The sequence below is a fragment of the Cataglyphis hispanica genome, chromosome 8 (assembly GCF_021464435.1).
Source record: "Cataglyphis hispanica isolate Lineage 1 chromosome 8, ULB_Chis1_1.0, whole genome shotgun sequence".
NCBI classification, from domain to species: Eukaryota; Metazoa; Arthropoda; class Insecta; order Hymenoptera; family Formicidae; genus Cataglyphis; species Cataglyphis hispanica.
The window spans coordinates 4,352,301-4,370,778 of record NC_065961.1 but is presented as its reverse complement, the minus strand read 5'-3'; the positions used below and the strand labels follow the sequence as shown (position 1 = coordinate 4,370,778).

At 30.7% G+C, this 18,478-nt stretch overlaps 4 protein-coding genes across 19 annotated transcripts in view; 2 read left to right on the top strand and 2 right to left on the bottom strand.

Moving 5' to 3' along the window:
• Positions 1–274: 274 nt before the first annotated feature.
• On the top strand, positions 275–7,969 carry LOC126851324 (myogenesis-regulating glycosidase). Of its 5 annotated transcripts, none has more exons than XM_050595170.1 (7): positions 304–379; positions 4,710–4,957; positions 5,165–5,332; positions 5,529–6,473; positions 6,690–7,213; positions 7,365–7,521; positions 7,706–7,969. In XM_050595170.1, exons 3-7 carry the CDS (start codon positions 5,167–5,169, stop codon positions 7,891–7,893), a joined length of 1,980 nt encoding a protein of 659 aa, XP_050451127.1. In that variant the 5' UTR covers positions 304–379; positions 4,710–4,957; positions 5,165–5,166; the 3' UTR covers positions 7,894–7,969. The 5 variants fall into 5 exon arrangements, with proteins under 5 accessions (XP_050451125.1, XP_050451126.1, XP_050451127.1 ...); XM_050595171.1 differs by having other exon boundaries at positions 342–379; positions 4,859–4,957; XM_050595168.1 differs by lacking the exons at positions 4,710–4,957; positions 5,165–5,332; positions 5,529–6,473; ... (1 more) ...; positions 7,365–7,521; positions 7,706–7,969 and adding exons at positions 572–742; positions 930–1,862; positions 2,123–2,646; positions 2,804–2,960; positions 3,169–3,424 and having other exon boundaries at positions 275–379.
• Positions 7,522–13,657, bottom strand: LOC126851323 (centrosomal protein of 120 kDa-like). Of its 4 annotated transcripts, XM_050595162.1 has the most exons (12): positions 13,599–13,657; positions 13,164–13,507; positions 12,679–12,826; positions 12,337–12,592; positions 11,060–11,367; positions 10,577–10,817; positions 10,378–10,498; positions 10,129–10,232; positions 9,781–10,062; positions 8,691–9,019; positions 8,065–8,391; positions 7,522–7,637 (listed from the first exon to the last, which is right to left on the bottom strand). In XM_050595162.1, exons 2-12 carry the CDS (start codon positions 13,213–13,215, stop codon positions 7,592–7,594), a joined length of 2,214 nt encoding a protein of 737 aa, XP_050451119.1. In that variant the 5' UTR covers positions 13,216–13,507; positions 13,599–13,657; the 3' UTR covers positions 7,522–7,591. The 4 variants fall into 4 exon arrangements, with proteins under 4 accessions (XP_050451119.1, XP_050451121.1, XP_050451122.1 ...); XM_050595164.1 differs by having other exon boundaries at positions 8,219–8,391; positions 13,164–13,646; XM_050595165.1 differs by lacking the exon at positions 7,522–7,637 and adding an exon at positions 11,498–12,178 and having other exon boundaries at positions 7,968–8,391; positions 13,164–13,646.
• A 126-nt stretch (positions 13,658–13,783) lies between these two features.
• Positions 13,784–17,203, top strand: LOC126851334 (uncharacterized). The gene is made up of 4 exons (XM_050595193.1): positions 13,784–14,058; positions 14,124–14,292; positions 14,382–14,585; positions 14,653–17,203. Exons 1-4 carry the CDS (start codon positions 13,881–13,883, stop codon positions 14,849–14,851), a joined length of 750 nt encoding a protein of 249 aa, XP_050451150.1. The 5' UTR covers positions 13,784–13,880; the 3' UTR covers positions 14,852–17,203.
• The window catches only part of LOC126851325 (casein kinase I), a 37,648-nt gene continuing 34,082 nt past the window's right edge, over positions 14,913–18,478 (bottom strand). For all 9 annotated transcript variants that reach the window (XM_050595183.1, XM_050595175.1, XM_050595172.1 and 6 more), the window contains one exon: positions 14,913–18,442. The gene's annotated coding sequence lies outside the window, so the exon portion shown is untranslated. The remainder of the gene's footprint in view (positions 18,443–18,478) is intronic.

Below are 18,478 nucleotides of genomic sequence, written 5' to 3'. Positions count from 1 at the left end.
GTCATTTGTTATATTCGACCTTAAAAAATTTGTCACTTGAACATAATTTGTTTATTTGCTTAAAGAGTGGAATAAACACAATCGTAAAAACTATATATTAAGAAAGATGTATAAACAATTTACGAAAACAATATTGCAGATATTGATGTTTAAAAATTGGATATCAGATTACTATCTATATATTTAATAGTGATATGATATCCGATTTTTCACTCATCAATTCAATATGTGATTATACACCTTTATATTACTGATGTAGAGTATTAGTAGAATGTAGTGTTTATTATTGTTTGGAGCAACTATATAAATTGATGGGAATGGCACTGCTGATTCAGTCGTGACTAGGACTGGTGCAAGATGCAACCACTGGAACGCAATGGTAAGTGCATAGTTTTTTTCGATCAAGATTAAACAACAGATGAAAGACGATCTGATGAAATATGTAATTACAAAATATCATTTTGCACATCTCCATCTGACATTCTTTATACGTTTAAAAACGATTTGTATTACTAGGAATATATAACATATAATGTATATAACAATTCAATATTTATTGTATTTGTTTTAGTGATGCGTTCGTTCATAATATTGCTGCTATTCGCTTTCAGCGTGTTAGCTTACGACAACGATGTTGAGGAAGTCGACAATTTAAATACAGGAATAATTATTCCCATCAAAAATGGCGTTCTTCAAGTAAACATCATTAATCGCATCATAATTCTCAATCTTACGAAAGACGGTGAGCCACAATGATGAATATATATTTGTCGTCTTACTTGTTAAATTTTTCTATTATTTCTATCGGTCTCACAATTTACGTGTGTGCATATGTTTAATACTTCTCCTTATAAATTGGTACAAATATTTTTATATTTTGAAAAGCCTTGATAAAGAAACTGTTTTGATAAATACATTATTTCTTCCAGACGGCGAGAATATGATAAACGTTCTTCATACAAAAACTCCGCCGCAAATGTTGTCGAGTCCCTTCGTGCTTGAACAGAATTGTGAGAGTAGTAATAGACTTTGCGTAAAAAGTGCCAACGTTACGCATACTACCATTTATGCTAGTATGGATCATGAGATCATTAGCGTTACTCGCGTGGTAGCTGATCCCGTCGCAGAACTTGCTGATTGTTACCAATTCACCGAGGGTACGCAATGGTTTGGTGGACCGCAACTTCGCTATCAGCACTGGCCCGTGCAACATATGTACTATGAGGAAGAGCCATATCTGCCGACACATCCTGTAAACATGGCATTAGCCGAACGTTACTGGTTATCTGGCAAAGGAATCTACATCTACGTGAAAGAGACGGATCCGCTGTTTCTAGATCAGAACAATTATCGAGACAATTATCTTTGCTTGATCGCAAAGAACAAGGCGCCCTATCGACATCGCAACAGTGTCCAACTCAACTACGAACTAGGTGTCTTTCTAAATCCGAAAGCCGCTCATCAGCATGTAGTAAAAACCCATTTGGGTAAGCCAACAGGTCATCCTAATGAAAGAATGATTCGACATCCCATATGGTCCACCTGGGCCAGATACAAAGCTAACGTAACTGAGAAAGTCGTGGAGTCTTACGCAGACGAGATTATCGCCAATAAATTCAACAACAGTCAAATTGAAATTGACGACAATTGGGAAACTTGTTACGGCTCTGCCGTGTTTGATTCGGTTAAGTTTCCCAACATTACTGCTCTAGTACAGCGATTGAAACAAAAAGGCTACCGCGTCACTTTATGGATACATCCGTTCATCAACCGAGGCTGCGAACCCGCATACTCCACTGCATTGAACAACACATATTTTGTCAAAAACCTGGACGGAAGTGTTCAAATGTCGTGGTGGCAAGGTAAAATCGATTTATAGTCAATCTCGAATTAAAAAGATATTTTTTGTTAAATGCTGTGTTTTTTTTCTATTATTTTTCTGTAGCGTTTTGAAGCGTATAAAATTTCAATATTAAATGACTCAATAATCTTGATAGTTTAGTGTCTTGATAAATACATTGTATCAATATTAATGAAAACTATTAATGAAATCTCTAATAACGTAAACATATTCGAAAAATTATTCAAATTTCAATTATTTGAATGTGCTATTCTTCTTTAGGTGTGGACGCCGCCACGATCGATTTCACGAATCCGAAAGCGGTAAGCTGGTGGGTGGCGCGATTGAAGCTTCTTCAGAATCTTGGAATTGATAGCTTCAAATTTGATGCCGGTGAAGTATCCTGGTTGCCGCAGGTGGCGAAGTTAAATGGCCCACTTGATTTGCAGCCCGGAATATTCACGAAAGACTACGTCCAAGCGTTAGCAGCCAATTTCAACGATTATATCGAGGTGCGGGTAGGATGGCGTAGCCAGGAATTACCGATATTCGTTCGGATGATCGACAAAGATACCAGATGGACATGGAATAATGGTCTGCCTACGCTAATCACGACGCTTCTACAAATGAATCTCAACGGTTATGTTCATGTGTTACCGGATATGATCGGTGGCAACGGCTACCTGGACGGTTCACTTAATGGCACGGAATATCCGCCTAAAGAGCTTTTTATCAGATGGCTGCAAGCTAACGTCTTCATGCCGTCGTTACAATATTCCTTCGTGCCGTGGGATTTCGACGATGAAGTAAATAATCTGAAAAAAAATTCTATTCGTTAATTGATATATATTTTATTGATAAATGAAATTCTATGGGAAAATTAAAAATATTGTTGCAAATATAATTTAATTTTTTTACAAAATATTATTCTAGAGATAATAAAATTTATCTATATTTTATCAGACAATCGCTATTTGCAAGAAATATACTGATTTGCATGCTAATTACACATCAGAGATTGTAAACGCCATGCAACAGGCTGTCATCAACGGCACGCCGGTAAATCCACCTATTTGGTGGATCGATCCAACTAATAAGGAAGCACATAAAATTAATGACGGTAAATTTTTTAAATTGTACTCTATATAGAATATTCTACACTCATAATAAACTATTTCTCTTTTTTCTTTAATTTATGAAAATTTATTTACATAGAAGGAAGATATAGTTGACTTAATAAGAACTGAAAAATACAAATGACATGATTTATAATAATAAAGTTTGATCTATAATAATAAATTAATCTTTGCTACTTAATTTTGTTGCAGAATATCTCCTTGGAGAGACTATATTGGTTGCTCCTGTAATTGAAGAAGATGCTATCAGTCGTGATATCTATTTTCCTACAGGAACATGGCTTGATCTAAATCAAGGAGTGATCATCAACGGACCAAAATGGCTGAGGAATTATCCTGCTCCCTTAGACACGCTTCCATATTTCCAGAAATATCAATAATGATGCTGAAAAGAGAATTGTAAAATTTTGCATATAAAACTTATTTATGCTTAAATGTGTAATTTGAAAATAATAAAATCTAATATCAAAAATCTTATACATGCATATATATATAATATATATATATATATATATATATATATATATATGTGTGTAATTTATTATAATTTTTTTATTAAATATTTAATATTTATAAACATACTTTTATAAAAAAAATAACAAATAGATAATAAATAATAAAAGTTTATCAAAGAAACCGAAAAATTGTGATTAATAATATTGCTGATAAGATAAAATACTTATCCTACAGCAATTATATCTAACTCAATATATATAATTATAATGTAATGAAAAATTGCAACTGCTAATTATTGTGCAATATTTTTAATTTTTTCTATTTACATAGATAAAAATTATATTATTAATAACTATTTTATATATCTCTCTTTTGTAATAAACAGTATTATTTGTGTTTTGATATGCAATAGCATCAATACAAAGTATCTATAATTTTACGAATCTAATTTTTTCAATTTGTGAACTAGATTTTTTGTTTTTCAATTTGTGAACTAGATTTCTTGAAATAATATTATGTAATATCCTCATCTAAATTATGACAACAAAAATGTGAAAATATCATCGCAAAATTTTTGCTAATTATATGTTCAAATGACAATTCCTACTGTATATCAAAATAATATTTATTACAAGAGGAAAAGAAAAGAAAGAATAGAATGACTAAAATATAATTTATCTGTATAAATAAAAAAAGATATATTATGTAGTGATCCGCAATTGCAATCACTCTTTCATTAGATTGATTTTTTTTATATAAGATAAGATTTTATATCTTATCAGAAATATATTATTAATCACAAATACAAAATTTTTTTTATAAGAGTGCTTTATTATTTATCTATGTATGTTATATATATATATATATATATATATATATATATATATATATATATATATATAGGGTGTCCTGCAAAGATTGTGCCCACGCTCGTAAGCGGGTAGAGCACAGTAAACTGAACAGAAAAGTCGTTTATCATTTTTTGATCTGAGCGTTCTTTTCGATGTTATACGATGTTAAAGTTAACTAATCAGCTCCTGTCTATACAGCAGAAAGCCGTCTCCTTACTCCGACCGCCGACGTCCCTCCTTTATTTTCCGTTGTAGACAGGCGCTGAATAGCTTAACGAGCGTTGGCACAATCTTTGCAGGACACCCTGTATATATATATGTGTGTGTTTGTGTTTAAAATTTTACAATTTTAAAACTATATATATATATATATATATATATATATATATATATATGTTTAAAAAATTTATAATATGAACTTTGCAGAGATATTGAAAATTAAAAATTGGATATCAGATTACTGAGTAATCTACGTGTAGTGATTCGATATGTAAATTTTAATTAATACAATATGTGATAACATTTATCATACTGATACAGAATACTGAATCATAATTGATAAAGAAAATCATTAGTTTAAGGTTTGTTCTAAAAGTATATATAAATCAGTATAAACGGCATTGTTGATTCAGTCATCATTAAAATTGATGTAAGCAAGCAACTGAAAAGCTACAGTAAGTATATATATATAGTTACTTTGGATAAAAAACAAATAGATGAAAATACGAAAAATGTTTCCAAAAAATATAAATGTAAGCATCATCTTGTACATTTTCAACGTTCCACATTCTTCTTATCTAATTTAAAACAACATTTTATCTAAAAATAGATAGTATTATAATAAATAATTTTTATTCAATAATATACAACACTCGTTTTAGCGATGCGTTTATTGATCATATTGCTGCTATTCGCTTTCAACGCATTAGCTTGCGTCTATAATGTCGAAAAAGCCGTCAATTCAATTTCGTTTCCTATGGTCACCAAAAATGGTATTCTTCAAGTAAACTTCACTGACAGCTTCATAATTCTCAATCTTACAAAAAATGGTAAGTCATAATGCTGCATATACATGTAATTCTTTATCTTCTTTGTATTATTTTGTTAAACAATTTTCTGTTTATCCCTATGAATTTTACAATATGTGTATGTAATATTTCTCTTAATAAATTAATATAATTATTTTATAATTTTTATAAATCCTGAAGAAACTATATATATCGATGAATGCAATATTTCTTCCAGACGGCGAAAATATGATAAATTTTTTCTACGAGAAATATTCAATGAAAACATTGCAGAGTCCTTTCGTGCTTGAACAAAATTATGACAGTATTAATAACAAAATTACCATAAAAAGTGCGGGTCGATATTCACGACTAATTACTTCAATCACAACTAGTTCAATGCACGAGATCATCAGCATTAATCACACGGCAATTGATGTAGAAGATGTCGAATTCATCGATTGTTATCAGTTCACCGAGGGTACGCAATGGTTCGGTGGTCCGCAACACCGCTATCAGCATTGGCCCATACAGCACATGTACTACGAAGAAGAACCGTATCTACCAACGCATTCCACAAACATGGCATTGTCCGAACGTTACTGGTTATCCAGCAAAGGAATCTCTATCTTAGTAAACGAGACAAGTCCGTTGTTTCTCGATCAAAATAATTATCGAGACAATCATTTATGTCTGATCGCAAAGAACAAGGCGCCCTATCGACATCGGCGCATCGTTCAATTCGACTATAAATTAGGTGTCTTCCTGAATCCGAAAGCCGCTCATCAGGATATGGTAAAAATTTTAGGCAAACCGATGGGTCAACCCAACCAAAGAATGATTCGACATCCCATATGGTCCACTTGGGCCAGATACAAAACTAATGTAACTGAGAAAATCGTGGAGTCTTACGCGGACGAGATTATCGCCAATAAATTCAACAATAGTCAAATTGAAATCGATGACAATTGGGAAACTTGTTACGGCTCCGCTGTGTTTGATCCGGTCAAGTTTCCCAACGTCAGCGCTTTGATGCAGCGATTGAAACAAAAGGACTTCCGCGTCACTTTATGGATACATCCGTTCATCAATCAAGGCTGCGAACCCGCATACTCCACTGCATTGAACAACTCGTATTTTGTCAAAAATCACGATGGACACGTTCAGATGTCATGGTGGCAAGGTGAAATTGTCAATTAATTTAAAAAAGATATTCTTTGTTAAACGCTGTGATCCTTTTCTCTTCTTTGCGTTTTTTTTTAATTTCCATATTAAATGGTTAAATAATTAATTTTGATAATTTAATTCTAAATATATTGCATAATGAAAACTATCTGATAATGTGATTATATAAAAATTATTCGAATTTCAGTTATTTGAACGTACTATTTTTCTTTAGGTGTAAACGCTGCTATAATAGATTTCACGAATCCGAAAGCGGTAAGCTGGTGGGTGGCACGGTTGAAACAACTTCAAAATCTCGGCATCGATAGTTTTAAATTTGACGCCGGCGAAGTGTCCTGGTTACCCCAGATAGCGATATTAAATAGCTCCCTTGATATGCAGCCGGGAATATTCACGAAAGAATACGTTCAAGCATTAACTACCAATTTTAACGATTATATCGAGGTGCGGGCAGGATGGCGTAGCCAGGAATTACCGATATTTTTTCGCATGATCGACAAGGACAGCAGGTGGACGCGGAACAATGGTCTGCCTACATTAATCACGACGCTGTTGCAAATGAATCTTAATGGATATGTCTACGTGTTACCGGACATGATCGGTGGCAACGGCTATCTGGATGGTTCGGTTAACAGCACAGTTTATCCTTCTAAAGAGCTATTCATCAGATGGCTGCAAGCTAACGTCTTCATGCCGTCATTACAATATTCCTTCGTGCCGTGGGATTTCGACAATGAAGTAAATAATCTGAAAAATTCTATTCGTTAATTGATATATATCTTATTGATAAATGAAATTCTATAGGACAATTAAAAATAATGTTGCGAATATAATTTAATTTTTTTTACAAAATATTCTAAGATAATAACACTTATCTATATTTTATCAGACTATCGCCATTTGCAAAAAATATACGGATTTGCATGCTAATTACACGCCAGAGATTGTAAACGCCATGCAACAAGCTATCACCAATGGCACGCCGGTAAATCCACCTATCTGGTGGGTCGATCCAACGAATAAGGAAGCTCATAAAATTAATGACGGTAAATTCGTAAAATTGTACTATATGAAAGATATTCCAAACTTAAGTCCCTTCTCTTCTTTCTCGCTTATCTATAAAAATTTATTCACGCGGAAGAAAGATAGTGTCTCTGAGGACCTGAAAAATACAAATGACATGATCTATAATAATGTGTAATTCAACTTTGCTGCTTAATCTGATTGCAGAGTATCTTCTTGGAGAAACTATACTGGTTGCTCCGGTAATTCAAGAAGGTGCCATTCGTCGTGATATCTATTTGCCTAAGGGAATATGGCTTGATATAAATCGAGCAGCTATTATCAACGGACCAAAATGGCTGAGAAACTATCCTGCTCCCCTAGACACACTTCCCTACTTCAAGAAATATCAGTAATGATGCTAAAGAGAATTAAAGTCTCATATATAAAATATTTATTTGTACAAATAAATATAAAATGTCGTGCTATGTACATCATAGATTTTTATTCAAAGATATATGTTTTTCTTCATAACATAAAAATATATTAACCAATAAATATATTAAGCCAGAATATAAATTTGCTACCTGTTTAATAAGGATCGTATCTCTGAATTAAGTTTTTTAATAACTATATCGTCGGCCGCGTAACTTCCGGTTTTTAAAAGAGAATCACGTTCATCCCTCAATGCCTGCAATCGGTCATTGTACTCTTCTGATTTATCAGATCTGATTTTATTACCATTGCAAGAAATCTTGGAGTAAATGTCATCTATTGTAAATATTTGATTGTAATCTTCTTTTGGAGCAAAGGATTTTTTCGGCTTGAACACATCAATCTCTTTTTGAAGTTCTTTCAGCAAGATTTGATCGTTATTCAAAGCTCTTGTGTCTAAAGATAAAATTTCGGCCAGACTGAAAAATGAGATTTTGTATTTCATCGTATTATATAATATGACATCATATAAAAAAAATAAAAATATATAAATAAAGGAGATTCTATTTTTACTAGATTATATTTAAATAAAATTGATTTTTGCAACAAATTTGAATTTGATTTTCCAAGATATTTAATATTGATGATTATGATAAAGGTCATAAAAAATGACGTTTTTCTTTCATTGTTTTGCTTCAATTATGAGTTTGAAGATTCTATCATAAATATTTTCGAATGAAGGCATCCTATATAAGTAAGATTAATTGATATAACATACTCCACATTTTTCAGTTCTTCTTTACTATTTTTGATTTGTACTTGCATAGCTTGTTGATGATCTACTTTCATTTTATGTATCTCACGAACTGCTTTTCCCCACTGTTCTTTAAAAAATGATTTTCCCTTTTGGGCATTGTCTAATTTTTCTTCGAGAATTTTTAATTCTTGTAACAAAGACGCTGTTTGATCCTTAGTTAAAGATGCCTTTTGATACATTTGCAATTCATCTGCCTGTTTACTTGTTGACGATTTCAGAGTTTCATTTTCATATAATAATATTTCTACTTGCGCCTCTAAAGCAGTTTTCTTTTCTTCTAATTTGGTGATCTACAACATTATATATATATATATATATATATTATATATATATATATATATATAATGTTAAATTACAATATATATGTACATATGTATGTATGTATGTATGTATGTATGTATGTATGTATGTATGTATGTATGTATGTATGTATGTATGTATGTATGTATGTATGTATGTATGTATGTATGTATGTATGTGTATGTATGTATGTGTATGTATGTATATATACGTATGTATATATATATATATATATATATATATATATATATATATATATTGTAATTTAACATTATTTGTAATAATAAAAAATTTCTAAAAAAACAAAAAAAAACATGCTAAGTACATAAAAAATATTCAAACCGATATGAAGAAATAAAAGCTCAAAAAATAAAAAATTATTAAACTGTAAGAAAATTAACTCTTCAAAAATAGATATAAAATTTAGAATTAGTTGCAAAATTTTATCAACAATAAAACAAGTTTCATTATTAGATTTTTTATTGTTACATAGTGTTTGAAATATTTTAAACAAAAATATGAATAGAAAATTCTAAGTTAGATAAAAGTTCTAGTTACATAAAAAAAAACTGTAAAGTTCGATAGATGAGACAAACTTAGGCATAGCCGACCTGTCATTATTCTTATTCTTATTTATTTATACCCTATCTCATCTTTCGATAATATCTAAATAAAATAAAATAAATGAGAAACACAGAAAGCATAGCAAAAGTATAGAAAAATTATATATTGAATTATATACTTTACAAACCTTTAATGTAAGATCATTTTGCATTACATCCAAGGAATCTTTAAGCTCTTGTAACTTAGTTTCATATCTCCATTGTAAATCTTCATTTGCTTTAATTAATCTGGTCTCATTTTCCAAACTTTTTAATCTGCGCGTTCTTAAATCTTCCGTAGCGTTGTTTAAACTATTAGCTAGTATCTTACATTGCTCGACGCTACATGCGAGTTTCGATTCTAAATTCTCTTTTTGTTTTCGCCATTCGTCACTCAATATGTTCAGATGTCGTTCTTCCTTTCTCTTAAGCTAATATACATATTACATTTAAATAACATTTCATTAAACAAATCTTATTATCATTTTATTATTTACCTCGGCTTTAAACATTTCCTTCTGTCGGTCCTTCCATGTTTCAAGCTCATCTACTATTTTATATGCTAAGCTGTCATCCAATATTGGTGGGCCTAGATTTTTACCTTTTAAAAAATATATCACATTACTATTCAGTAATAATATAAAATAATAAAATGTATATTAAAATAAACATTGAATAATTATGTAATGTAAAAACAAATATTAGGATTATTAATTATTAAGAAAGAGTTTAACATAAATTTTTACCAATTGTTTCTTTCTTTAATATAAAGTGTGGTCCACGGTTTTCCAGTTTAAGTACCATATCTATTTCACTAATTTTACATTGATTTGTATCATACAGAGGTAATTTATATTGACATTCAGGCTAAAAAAGATTTCTATTTTAATTTTTATTATTTTATATATGTTACAATTTTCTCCATAAATCATACATCAATACTACCTTACTCTGATGAAATAAAGGTTTTACATCAAGCGTTGATAGTGATAATGGTTCAGCACTTTCATTTATATCATACATACTGATCTTTGGTGGGAAAGATTTTAATAATTGTTTTATTTCATCTGGCATAGATATAAAATGGAATTGGCATCCAATTTCTTGTAATTTAATTTTTTCGCCAGATAAAAGTGGCATTGTTGCACGTAACATTGATGTGATATCAGCTTTTGGGTGATGAAATCTATAAGAGATATATATCACGTAAAGTTTCAAAAAACATAATTTTGTAAATAAAAATATTCGATTGTTCGAAAAAATATATGTAAACTATATATATATATATATATATATATATATATATATATATATATATATATATATGTAAAATATATGTAAATATATATAAATATATATAACTATATATGTAAATATATATAACTATAAATATATGTAAAATATATGTAAAAAATATGTTAAACAAACCGAAATTCAATTTGACGTCCAGATAATTTTGTAGATACCAATGTTATCGCAGCAAGTGAAATATATAGACAATAGCAATGATAAGATCCTATAGATTTGAAATCTTTATTAATGCAGGATATCGCATTACACGAGCGTAAATATGTAATTTTATCCATTTGATTTTTCATGCATTGACAATCAGACTGTTCATTCATATTTTTACATTCTATTGCACTCAACAATTTCACTCCACGAGATGTATTCTTGAAATTATATTTTCCAAAATCGCCGCTAGGATTTCTATGAGACTCTATCTCTGGGCATCTCTAAAAGAAATCCATTATTTTTAATTTTATATGTAAATATTATATATATTGATGTAAAGCAATATTTCATAAATAGATTTTTGTAAACACATAAATCGCTGTAAGATAATAATTATTGACAAAATTCTACCTGACCAATATTATTCGTATTTTCTTCATTGTGATATTGAATACAAGATATCATAGACTTGTTGGGACTCATTATCGTATTAGGATCGCGCACAATGTCCATTTTATTTCCAATATATTGCAGTTTAAATTGTAAATCAAGATAGGATTTTTGGTTTTCAATGGGTTTTTCTGTTGTGTTTAGTTTAGTTAGAAAGCATCGTTCATCTAAGATAATACTCGCGTTTGTAGTACATTTGAGAAATTCTTGTAAATTGTCCACAGGTACTAATGATTGCAGATTAACTAATGATTCAGCTATTATACTATCTTCAAGTTTCAAAAATATAAAAAAATGTGGTTTTGATTGTAGGTAACGTTTTAATACACTCAAAGAACTTTGTATTTTCACTATCACTTTTTCATAAAAAGTACGAGATTCTTCAAATTCTATACTGAACGGTTTCAGTTCTACATCATTTTCTAAAACTCGATAAAAAAAATGCACAACACTATGATTGCTTAGACATTCAGGTAATAACAGATGTAAATTCTCTATACACGTGGCTGTGATACTCAATAAGAATAATTCGCAACAGATATTTGGAGGACCCACTTGAATCAATTGCTCATCAGGATGCAAATAAGATATTATTTTATCACTTTGTAAAATGACATCATTTTCTGTCATCAAATTACTTATCTGTGAGATGATACAATTTGATGATAGATATTTAATGTATATTTTATATAGCTAATTAAAAGTCAACAATGATTCATTTTATAATATTAATACTTTACTTTTAATTAAACTAAAACTATATTAATAATATAAAATAAAAATATGACATTATATTTTACCTCTATCATTGAATTTGAATCTGTACTTTTTCTATTTTCAACTCTTAATGTAAGAAGTAATTCAGGTTTTTGTACTTTAAGATCATTTCTTAATCCCAATAACTTATGCCAATTTGCCTTTGGACTCAAATCTTTATGTTTAGATATTATGTGCGCAGAACGTATACTTAGCAGAATATATCCGATCTTTTCTTTAGCCTTGTTCTCTTTAAAAGCAAAGCATTCTAATTTTAATGGAGTTTGTCCTGATCGCATTCTATAAATTAAATAGAAAATAAAATATATTATAGTTTATTCAATTCTTAGGATTACAATAGTAACTTTATAAGGTAAAATGCTTACTTTCTTAATGCAGTTTTAGTGGTCTCCCAAATCAAGTCAGTTGCATATTGTGGATTTGAACTTGGTTCTATCCTATCAGTTTCTAGAGAATGTCCATTTAAGGTTGCAATCAATAATGTTGGTTGTAAAACTTGTTCAAAACCCTTTCCTACATTATATAAATATAAAATATATAATAGTATATGATTGCAATAACTGTAATAATTCGTACATGCAATTCTCTTTTTGAATTTAAAATTGATTTAAAATTTACATATCAATATTTTTATTTATAAGAAATCTATTCACATATTTTGTGTAATTATATTAACATAAATTTCAGTTTTTTTAATTAATTTTTTTTAACAAAGCTCATTTTAATGCAAATTTATGCGATATAATTATAAAAATAAATCAGTAATTTCGAAAATACATAAATTTCAAAAACTGAAATTGCTTATAAATATTCAAGATAAATTAGATATCTATATAATAAGATATTTTACCTTCTTTTATGCTCAAAATAATTTGCACGTCAGATTCACCTGCTTCTATCATATTTCGTTATGTTTCATAAAAAATATTACATATAAAATATAACAAATCCCCCAGCAAATATCTCGATATACAAATATTTATGCATTCTCTGAGATTCAAATCCGCTGCCATGGAAACGGATCCGTGTAAATACGAAAAAGATATTTCGTTAAATATGTATTTCCTTCGCGCATCAGAGGATATTATAAATTATTAAAAAATTTGTTTAATATTTAGTCCAAAAATAATATAATTAGTATATCCATAAATTGTTAATCGAAATTCGTTTTGCAAATTATATAAAATGCTGCATCTGAAAAAAAGATCAAGCGAGAAATGAACATTGAAAGATGTCACAGAGTCACAGTATGTATTTTTTGTCATACGAGGCTGACAGTACACACATCTTCAGCTAAAATTCAAAACATTTCTGAGAATTTTGAAAGCCCCATTTGACAAGCCGATGGCGCACGATAAATGCGATATTGATCCTAAATCCAAATAACCAATCAAATTGCTAGTTATTGTGATGGAGAAATATCAGATTCTAGTGAATTTGGATTTTTAAAAAGACAAACCTGTCCCCCTGGATTCAAAAATAGACAATAGTAAACAAGTTGTGTATGTATATACAGTGAATCATATATATCTCTTGTTTGCAAGAAATTTTTGTAAGTTTCTCAATAATGGAGCTCGATGAATTGGAGCAATCTGCGAAGAGTCTAAACATGGTGCTCAACAAGTTCCCAATCGGTGCGATTTCATTAAACGATTTCAAACCAGTCGAGGAGAAGATCCAGACGGCCAGAGAGTCCCTGATGCATTTGAATGCCAGGTTATTAATGCTTCAAGCAAAGTACAAACGTATGTCGTTAATAATGCGCGGGATATAAAGCGGCTCTGAAATCTTTGAAATCATTGAATTGCAGAATATACAGATGACGGACAAAGACAGCAGGAAGAAGAATCCACTGGAGTTGCATTGCAGAATATTACAAGTGACACACTGATAAACGCCAAGGCTATCAAATTATGTCTTCATAGTATCACTATTCTTTCTATTCTCAGTAATAAGGAAGGCGATGTAGAAGACCAAAAGTAAGAAGTATTTATGTTGTTACCTACAATTGAATCAATATTAGATACAAAGTCAAAATGCAATCAATATTCAATTCCGTTTGTTCCAGTAAACTCTATTCTTATATGAGTAAACTACTTGCTTTCAATGACAGTATTATGACCACTCAAGAGGTCATTGAGAAAGAATCTCGACTACAATTAGACTTGAAAGTAGAATGCCACAAGGCATTGTTTGAGTACAAGAATTTTTTAAAGGAACAGGAACAGATTCGAAGTGAGAGATTACAAGAAACATATCCTGAAATTGTAGAGTGAGTGAAGTTATTTATCGCAATTTATCTTTTATATTATATTTTTCACAACTAATATCTTTTTCAGGAGAAAAAACAAAATGGAAAAAACTTTACGAAAAATAAATATAATGAAGAAACTTATTAGAAATTTTATAGCATCAAGCAGTCATATGCTAGTAGAACAGCCCATATTGTTAGAGATGTTGGAGAAGCACAGAGAACTAATAAATGTCGAAACAATACTCAAAATTTCCCAAAATCGTGAAAACATTGAAGATGTATAACAGAGGTAGAGAGAGAAAGATATAGAATGAAAGAAATCTCAAAGAAAAAATACGCACAGAATTCAATATGAACTTTTTTTCTCTTTTCATACTTGCCAAGCGCAATGGACACAACACATATTTACAAGAATAAGCTTCCACGCAAATCTCAATAGTCTCTTTTTCTTTTTCCCCCCCTTTTTTTTTTAAGTTCTATTGAAGTGTCTTGTCAGACAGTGTTTTGTATAAGTTACTTGTTAAATAAAGCTTAATTAATATTGTATATAAGTTAAAAATTAAATATATAGAATAGTAATCACAGCATATGTATATATAGTAAACTTTTCACTATAGGGGAGATGTACATATTCATGTCTTTAAAAACGGTATAGCCGAGAGATTTTCCCTTATATGATTATATATATATAATTTATGTATTATACATATATAATATTAAACACCGTGTGCGATAAAATGCAAATGTAAGACAACCAATTTTTCTTTTTTTTTTTTTTTTATAGTCCGGTATATGTATATCATTCAGTCTCGTTGTATATATTTCGTCCACTTTTTATGTAAACCACTCTCTCCTCTTATCCACAATCATATGTATATGACTATATATATATATATATATACACACAGTTGTCATACACATGCGTGTGTGTGTGTATGTATGTATGCGAACACACATATAATTTTCATAGTAATGTCAAAACAATTTAATCACTATATACGTAAAGTGGATCAATTCAAGACGACCGAAAAGAAAACGAATCCATCTAAAGGAAGCTGCATTGAATTTTATCAGAAGATGTAATGTTCGGATTATATACGGATTTGGATTTTATGTTATCTGGCAAAATCGAAGGGAAACAATCTCATAAAATGTACGTGATACTATTTCTATAAAAAAAATTTATACAAATAAAACGTAATTTCCAGGGTTGAGAGCAAATTATTTTTTTTAGTAACTATAATGGTAACGGCCTTACAAATTTTATTTCTAATAGAAAATGTAACTATTATAACGAAAATATATAATGAATTTAATAGATACATATATTACCTTTTTGAATCTATTGAAGATATTTTCATATAAATAATGATCAAGAGTGTTGAAACGCAACATTATATAAAAACTGTTGGACATTTACAGTATTTAAAAGTTTTTTTTATTCAAACTTAATTATCAAAATTAGTTTATATCAATCAAAATTTATATTTTATTTCAATCAAGTAAACGATATCATTATTAAAATTATATCACTTGTGTTATATATTTTAATATAAAATATTATAAATTTTTAAATATGTAAATTTAATCTTGCATTAGCATTTAAAAAAATAATGGAAATTGTAACGACTCATTGCGATTTAAGTAATGATAACGATGAGTTATTTTTCAAAAAAAGAAGTCTCAATCCTGGTAATTTCGTTCTTATTTCATTAGCTTCTTCCTAAAGAACACATCCATTTCTCGGCATTATTTCGATTACATAATAATAAAAAATTATCACGATAAAGATACTAGTCTCACACTGATAATATCGTACTGAAAAAATTACGTTTGTTATAATGTAACTCTATATGTAGACACAAATTGAAGTAAAGATACGTTTTGTATTGGACATTAATTTTCTATTTTTTTTGTTTTTGTTTTGTTTTGTTTCCTTAGTTCAATTTTTCACTCTGTTTCTCCTCGTGTGTTTTTTGCACATTGCAAAAATGATACTTCACAGACGCACGCACGCACGATCGCTTTATACCGTCTGATTTTATGTTTCTTGTCTCGTAAAAAAAAATTCGTGTATTCTATAATAAAATATTAAATGCACATGCACGCATACACAACACAAGCGTACGATACCACAAATGCACGTAATCTGCTAATTTTATGAAAACGGCGATTTATTATGATTGTTAGCAATTATAGCAATTTTATTTTTCAACAATTCGTCCATTAAAACAATACGAACATATAGTAAGTCAAAAATGTGTATGCGTATAAGCCTCACTATGCGCGTCATTTGACTTTCTCCATACAAGAGACTATATATAGTGCTTATTATAACTTAATCTCATGTGTTTCATTGAGACGGTGGTTCTCTCCAACACTCATAAATCGACGATATCAAAATACAATAACTAAACGATCACAACACACGAGGGAAAACGTTAACCAATTTCTTTCCTCCAAGTTACACTTTATAAGATATTTTAATAGTTACGCAGCCTCATTTCCATAGATACGCACGATCGCGGTATCGATATATCAATATATCATCGCCGTTTGTCGACGAGGGGAATGAAAGACATGGGGATACATCGATCCTGATCCACAATCTATTCGTATCATTTACAAAACAAAAAGATTTCGAGCGAAAATGATAATTTTACATTACAACGAGCTAATCCCATTCCTAAGCGCATAATGCATGACAATCGCTTCTCTCTCCGTGCAAGATATGTAATAACCTAGGGAAAAAAACGGAAAGGTTCGTGTGTATGTCTGTGTGCTGTTTACAATGTCCGAGGAGATGAGGATTCTCTTTTGCTCACAACCATACTTAACCAGCAGTCAGTCGTGTTATATTAATAAAAATTGTGTGACTTTGCCCGCGCGCGCTTTGAAAAATCGGCTAAAAAACTACGGGCTAAATGTCTCGCGCAACAGGATATTTGTTATTATAATTAACGCCAACAACGTACATTTCCCGGTGTGGCAGGACAGTGATATAAATATCGGAGATGCTCTCTCTCCCTCTGTCGCGCGGACCTCTCGCGCGCGTCTTCTCCTCGCAATCGGATATTACAATAATATGTGCCGCTCGCTATTGAATCGCGTGAATCAACTTTTTACTCGCGAGGACGATTCACAGAATGCGTACACGAATAATCGCGTACGCGATTCGGCGTCTTATGTACAGTAGAGTATGTGATAGTTACAACTTACGCGAAACTACGAATCAGCCTCGTCGAAGAAGAAAAGCGCTCTGAAGTAACATCTCTTTTCAACTCGTTCTTTTTCCACGTACGCGAATCATATACACATACGGATATCATCAATCATTCATCAGATCACTCACTCTCTTTCCGCCTACATCTCGACTGTTTCGGCGTTTGTCAATCACGGCTAGTTCACAAAATTAAGGAACGATACCCTCGGTGCGTTCATTGATAGTGAGGAAGATACAGATAATGAGAGGGAGAGAAGGAGAAAGAGAGAGGAAATTCACAGAGTATATAATCTAGAGATTCTGATCTCTATTTTTTTTTTTTAAGCGTATCACGTTTTTCAAAGACTGTCCGACAGAAGCGGTTCTCTCCCTCTCTTCCGTCTTTCATTCGCTTTATATCGTACACGAGAGCACGGCCGTGTATTACAATACGGCTCGAATACGCAATAACTCCGTAAGTACATGGGTTTCTGTCGTCGGACGCACTTGTCGGCGAGTATGTAATGGATACAAAGTGATGTGTATGCAAAACACGTGTTACACAATATAAACGGCGCGTACATCTCTCACGAATATCGGTACGAAGTCATCGGCCGGACTAGCGTAAGTGTGGACCTTTGGGTGTAAGTTTCCTTCGTCATTTATCATATTTCTGCAAAAAGAAACAGACACAGTCAGTTTTTAAAAG

What these genes read in the sequence shown, in the direction of transcription:
- LOC126851324 (XM_050595167.1), top strand. Translation starts at nt 358, where the DNA reads ATGCAACCACTGGAACGCAATG. An exon ending in GCAACCACTGGAACGCAATG is followed by an intron (nt 380 to 5,164) that starts GTAAGTGCATAG and finishes CACTCGTTTTAG; the next exon opens with CGATGCGTTTATTGATCATA. An exon ending in CGTGGGATTTCGACAATGAA is followed by an intron (nt 7,214 to 7,364) that starts GTAAATAATCTG and finishes ATATTTTATCAG; the next exon opens with ACTATCGCCATTTGCAAAAA.
- LOC126851323 (XM_050595165.1), bottom strand. Translation starts at nt 13,215, where the DNA reads ATGATAGAAGCAGGTGAATCTGACGTGCAAATTATTTTGAGCATAAAA. An exon ending in CTTTATTTCATCAGAGTAAG is followed by an intron (nt 10,499 to 10,576) that starts GTAGTATTGATG and finishes AATCTTTTTTAG; the next exon opens with CCTGAATGTCAATATAAATT. An exon ending in AGGAAATGTTTAAAGCCGAG is followed by an intron (nt 10,063 to 10,128) that starts GTAAATAATAAA and finishes TATGTATATTAG; the next exon opens with CTTAAGAGAAAGGAAGAACG.
- LOC126851334 (XM_050595193.1), top strand. Translation starts at nt 13,881, where the DNA reads ATGGAGCTCGATGAATTGGAGCAATCTGCGAAGAGTCTAAACATGGTG. An exon ending in GGCGATGTAGAAGACCAAAA is followed by an intron (nt 14,293 to 14,381) that starts GTAAGAAGTATT and finishes CGTTTGTTCCAG; the next exon opens with TAAACTCTATTCTTATATGA. An exon ending in ACATATCCTGAAATTGTAGA is followed by an intron (nt 14,586 to 14,652) that starts GTGAGTGAAGTT and finishes TATCTTTTTCAG; the next exon opens with GAGAAAAAACAAAATGGAAA.